General features: G+C 48.8%; 1 protein-coding gene; it reads right to left on the bottom strand.

Moving 5' to 3' along the window:
- Positions 1-3,313: 3,313 nt before the first annotated feature.
- On the bottom strand, positions 3,314-4,263 carry CHC_T00003747001 (hypothetical protein). XM_005715401.1 is given in 5 exon segments: positions 3,314-3,677; positions 3,678-3,789; positions 3,896-4,092; positions 4,204-4,245; positions 4,246-4,263. The coding sequence occupies 3 exon segments, from the start codon at positions 4,243-4,245 to the stop codon at positions 3,678-3,680; spliced, it is 351 nt and encodes a 116-aa protein (XP_005715458.1). The 5' UTR covers positions 4,246-4,263; the 3' UTR covers positions 3,314-3,677.
- Between the last annotated feature and the right edge of the window lie 1,687 nt (positions 4,264-5,950).

Genomic DNA, 5,950 nt, shown 5'->3' with positions numbered 1-5,950 from the left:
CCTCTGCGGAGATTGGGACAATTGGGCCCCCCATCCCAATGTCCCTGGAGCAAAGTACGTACTCCCTACCCCCTTCGTTTCCACTTCAACGCACAACTCCCACCCTAACCTTTCCATTTCTCCCCCACGCAGAACACATGTGGTCAACAATAACCCTAGTCCCGGCCGGCTTCCGCGAATTCTATTACTTGTGCGACGGCCGTCCGCTCGTCAGCCACAAGCACCCGACCAACGCGCAGCGCACGGCCAACTGGCGCCGTATCTACGGTCCGCCGGCGCGTCGCCATCGTCCGCAGCTCCCCTCCACGCCCGTGCGTATCTTCCGTTGCATGGACGCCCTCGCAGACTCCATCCGACTCTCGTTGCGCTTCCAACAACATACCTTTCCCGGCAAACTGGACCCTCAACGGAGAGAACTCTCCCGACGATGGCGACTCGCCTTGCAGGTCCTCACTGCAGCGCTCGCAGCTGCACTCGCTTACGCCCTTTGGTCCGGTGTTATACGTATTGTCCAAATTATCCTGTCTTCGCGGTAGGAGTCCTGCCGTGCTGTTTTTGGTAAAATTACAAGGGGCAAACACTTTGCCCCTCTTGTTTATACATTTTTTGCATCCTATTTTAAATCTCCTTTTTTCCCGGCTTTTCGCTTCATGATCCCCTGTGCTCCTACTCTCTTTCTCTTTCGCTTTCGCTTTCGCTTCACGTTAGCACATCCTCTTATCCCTCCTTCGTTTCACTTTGCCGCATTCAGTCTTTGCGTTTTAACGGGGAGCGAAAAAGATGCCCGGTCTCTTTTTATCGGGATGTTCCCGTCAGGGCCTTATAAACTCTTATCCTCTTCCATGCCTTGATCCCCCAGAACAACTGCATCAATACATTCTGACAACCAACTTTGTCAACACTTTTCCCACTCGTTCCCGGGCTGGTGGCGATGTTTTATTCCAATCTTGTTCTCACGAAAAAGGTATGTTTCCTTTTCGGCAAAAATGTCCAAAACAGAATTCTCCACTCTTCGTCAATCACATATTCATGCCTTGTGCCTTAATCTTCCGTCCCACTTTTCCTCCAACGCACTTTTTTCCAACCTTTTACGCGCTCTTGACAATTTTAGGGGCCGCTCGGAAAAGTTTGGATTGCCGCAACCTTGGGGGAGTCTAAGGTTTCCAAGTCCTTCGCGGTTACGGCTCAAATCCACGTCCTCTGCCAGAATATAGAGCAACCAGCAGCTCCCTTTGCCCTTCGACTCTCGTCTGCGTTAATGCTTGGTGTTGTTCGCGTCTTCTCTCGCAAATCAACCATCATCCTCGCAGACACCAACTCCGTCTTGCATGCAGTCAAGAGGTACAGCACGCAACATTCTACTCAACTGTCAGGAAAAAAGCGCAGTAGAGTTACAACTCATTTAGCAGAAGGCCATGAAGCAGGCATCAACCTTCAGGAGGGAAACGACAAGGCCCGTTTTGACCTCATTACTCTTCCGGCACGGAAAAGGGTTAAAGCCTCTCGAAAGGGTGCTCATAAAAAGCAAGGAGCTGCCCTTTCGAGATCTGCAGGCTCCTACTCATGTGATTTTCGCAGCAATGGATCTTTACTGCTGAGTGACCCATCTTTTGGAGATAGTGTCGAAATTGATGTTCTAACGGCTATGCAAAACGTTTTTCCAATGGTAGCCGTCCCTCGTCTCGGTGAAAATCTCCCGTCAGGTCTCAGTAGTCCAACGAGTGTCCATAATCTCGGAAACCAAAGGAAAATGCTCTACAGTGCACGAGACCAAGACATTACCTTATCTCAACCGATGAGAGGGTTGGATCAACTTGCATTCGATGTGTTTGATGAGGACCTTCGTGGAAGCATTCGTTCTGATCCCATGTCAAACGTTGGGGACTCTCGCCCATTATGGATGACCGGGGTGCAAGGAAACGGGGACCAAGTTCAACAAAACGATGCGCTTTCCCTCGCCCCATCCAGAAGTCAGGCATCTGGTGGCCATGCCACCATTTCCCCATTTTCACACGGAGAAGTGAACCTTGAACCAATGGAGATCGAACCTCTTGACATCCCAGCCACAAATCAAGCCCTAGTCACTTCGGCGAAAAAGAAGTCGCGGGAATCAAGTAGACTTATTTCTTTGGCCGTATCATCACCCCGCCGAACAGCTTCTGACTTCAAGACACCGAACAGGCCGGTCCAGACCAACAAAGAATTTTCTCGCCCTCAAGCCACCAATTCCAGTCGTAAGAGAAGGTCTGCGATACTTCGACTAGATGATACCACTGAGATGTCGCCTTCTGAAGTGAGAAACTGTCTAAATGATACAACTGACATTCTTTTGACGGGCTTTGACGAGCGTAGACGGGAGAAACAGAGGGGTCCAAAAGGATTAAGGGAGCATGCGACCTTCGAGGTTCCAGGAATTCTTGCTTCTTTCTCCAATAACATCACTGACCTATGGAAGAGTATGACTGTTCCTCCTTTTATGGCGATGGGAGGCAAAGAACAAACCAGAGCACAGCCTTCGACGCATGGTAGGAATCCACCAACTGTGAGGAGTCGCACGGAAAATGTCCTTAGGACACAGAATGATCCCGAACCAGTAGAGTTTGCACTTCAGGATGAGCAGGGGATGGTGCCAGTCCTGGACGTGGGACGAGTTGTTCCTGGTAGAAGGAACAGCAGCAGTGCGGATGTCGACAGGGCGAATTCAGATCCATCCAAGGCACCGTCTGCAGATTTGCTGTCGTTTCCTTCAAACAGTGCCCAAGGAGGGAGTCACTCCAAACATGGTACTACCGCTACGGGGCACGGCAGCAGTGACCATTACCGCGATTTCCTCGACAGAGTAAGTGTAGCTGACGCCAACTACCACGAACGAGACTCTCGATTCAAGCATGACGGTCGAATTAACGAGGCTTTCGTGTTTGATACTTCCTTGTGTGCTTGTCTTATTTTGAAACTCAGATTACAGCCTCTGATCATCAAGCTTTTGACATAGCTCGGCAGAGAGATAGAGAAATTCGAAGAGGTGAGTACTCTTCAACACCTCCTCGGTATTCCCTGTGTGCCTGACAGGAAGAATTCTGGCGAAACTAACTAATTCAATGCATCGTTGAAATTGGTATAACAGGCACAGAATCGAGAGACCCGCACAATTCTACGAACAATAGCTCTCGTGAAAGGGAAGGCATGAGCGATGGTTCCGGGTTGTCTGCCGCTAAACTTCCCGTCAAAATGTCTGACTTCGAACTCGTCGAGGAAACGGAAAGAGCGGAGGACTCTCACAGCGCCCGGGGTGGACCGATCTTCGCATTGAATATTCGAGCTTTCAAAATGTGGGAAACGCTGAGGAGAATGCCGACTCCAGTCACAGTAGCAAGCTCGGAAGAGTCCCCCACTTTTATTACCACAGTACGTTTGAGTCGCAAAACTCACTTGTTGCCATGTTTCAAACCCAAGCGAGCATTGCAGCTAACGTCGTCATAACACACCATTGCTTGCGCGAATCTGCAGTTTCATAATGTACTCAACGGATGCTCGCGTGGAGCTGCGGCACGTGCATTCTTCAGTGTCCTAAGCCTTGTCAACTCAAGGTTTATTGACGTTGAACAACAAGAACCATATGGCACCCTTTCCCTCCACAAGGGACAGTTTTTTTAACTCTCCATAACTTGAAGCAGTAGTCATTTCTTCCCCTTCTTCTTAGCCTCTTCATCCCGAGCCTGCAAGATCTTCCTGTTAACAAAATCGTGATAGTTCTCTACTTTGATTTCTCCAGCCTTGACCTTAGCGTATCTGCAAAAGCGAACGTACACGAAGAGATTGACAGGACGAGTTAGTTGTGTTATCAACATACACGACTTTGCATCCAATCGCGAAAATACGTATACTTCTGACTTACAGAATTCCGTTTGGATCCTCACGAATTATGCGGACAGTCGGATGTGGGTCTTCATTGCGGCGATGGCCGGGCCTGCGTGCCACCTTAAAGATCAGACCCTCACCTGGCTCTGAGTCTGTCGCGAAGGCACGAAACCAGTAATTGTGTCGCTTGTTGGGACGCTCAGCTGTGCTACCGAACTCAAGCATCGACGAAACCTGCGATCAACCACATGCAATAGACGTGTCCAATTCGTGAGATTGCTGAGCATACATTGTCGTGCCGATGAGACGCTGACTGCGATGGTGGGAGACAGGGAGGCAACGTACCTTGGGTCCTTCAATAACTTCCTCATTCTCCAAGTCGGCCATGGTGGTTTACTATAACTGTCCGGCACAAGACCGCGCGGCGATACTTCAGAAGCTGTTCTCTCCACACACACCACCTTGTACATGGGGTAGGGGTGTCAGGTCGCCAACAAGAAGTCGAGAGATCGAGAGATCGATAAAAAATACACGTGGCAACGTGTCTCCACTCGTACAAAATACATATGATATGAAATCGTTCGTGGCTCGACGGAGAGTCGATTTATCATACGGGATTGGCGCTCTCTGCGTTTTCTGTTGCGACAACAGTTGTGTGCAGAGATTATCTGTTTGCATTTTCCGCCCTGACAAACTGCAGGTGCGAGATGCTCTCGAGTTCTCTAGCCTTGCAATTTTTGTTGCAGTATACAGTATAGTTTCCACAGTCCGCCGAAGATCCAGCTCTATGTCATTTCTTCCGGATCTTACAAATTTTAACGAACAGGAACCAAGAATTAATTTTCGCACAACGCAAAAAAAAAATTAGTATGCATACATCATCAGAGATCATGTCAAGTAAGAAACGACATATTCCGGTGCATGGAACGCTACCAGAAGCCCAGATCATATTCAATGAAGAGTAAGGCAACAAGCCATGGCCTTTCGGCGGACTTAGAAAGTGCTCTGGGCTTCTTTCATTCCAAAGCGAAATCAGATAGATGAGTGTGGAGCTTGACGTGCCAGTCAAACTCAGGCACTGTCTCAAAACAATTCAACAAGGAGTCTCTGCTAAACCTACGTTCTGTACAGTGTAGTTCATGCTACATTTGAAAATAATCAAAGAGCAATAAAGTATCTATACGTCAAAAGCAGCTGGGGACACAATCCAAATTGAGTACTTGTTTAGCCTGCAGTCAGAACCCTACTTCAGGCACCTTCATTGACATCTGTATTGGTCTATGGGAGTTATGAGAGCATAGTTCAGCAGAGCAGTGAATAGAAAGGAGCCCCTTGGGAACGCGTTCAAGGGAACCAAGACTGCATGATAAGGTAACAATTTTTGATGGCCAAAATCGAGCGCCGATATGTACATAGCGACCCTCGATGTATTGCCCCACGCGTCGATGTAATCTGCGAGAAACGGTGATGGGAAATAAAAAATATTTCCGCATGCGGCAACCGACGAATATTCGATCCGAGACAGACGGTGCCCCGTGACCGCTCCTTTGAGGTCAAGATGCAAGGTAGAGGTGTTGTCCGTATGCGCTGTGCATCATCAGACTTAAAAATGTATTCAAAACGTGAATCTAAAACATGTTCACAAAGCATATGCTTTCCGCATTTGGAATGCCTGAAGACGACATGAAACGCTTTTTGAGCAAGTATGGAATCTTCCAAAATGTCTTTTTGATACGCGCGTCTCTGGCTCGGTCCGTTTAAGAGGCATTCCTGAGATGTGAATCTCACCATGAATCGACATCGTCATTGTGGTGATTCCTTCATATGACTCTCAGTCATTCCTCCCTCACGCCGTTGGCCAACGGCGTGAGGGAGGCCAACGGCGTGAGGGAGGAGGAGCCAACGGCGTGAGGGAGGCCAACGGCGTGAGGGAGGAATGACTGAGAGTCATATGAAGGAATCATCACAGTCATAAATGAATGCATCTGATTGGTAATGAGCTACCAATCAGGTGCGTGTATGTGTTGCATTCCGCCTCCCGCGACACTTCTCGCTGATGGCTGTGAGCGCTCCTTCATAGTTTATCGCAACT

The sequence above is a fragment of the Chondrus crispus genome, genomic scaffold (genome assembly GCF_000350225.1).
Source record: "Chondrus crispus Stackhouse genomic scaffold, scaffold_20, whole genome shotgun sequence".
NCBI lineage: Eukaryota > Rhodophyta > Florideophyceae > Gigartinales > Gigartinaceae > Chondrus > Chondrus crispus.
The sequence above is the reverse complement of the archived record's forward strand: the minus strand, read 5'-3'. Positions and strand labels throughout refer to the sequence as shown.

What these genes read in the sequence shown, in the direction of transcription:
- CHC_T00003747001 (XM_005715401.1), bottom strand. Translation starts at nt 4,245, where the DNA reads ATGGCCGACTTGGAGAATGAGGAAGTTATTGAAGGACCCAAG. An exon ending in AAGTTATTGAAGGACCCAAG is followed by an intron (nt 4,093 to 4,203) that starts GTACGTTGCCTC and finishes GGTTGATCGCAG; the next exon opens with GTTTCGTCGATGCTTGAGTT. An exon ending in GAGGATCCAAACGGAATTCT is followed by an intron (nt 3,790 to 3,895) that starts GTAAGTCAGAAG and finishes TCGCTTTTGCAG; the next exon opens with ATACGCTAAGGTCAAGGCTG.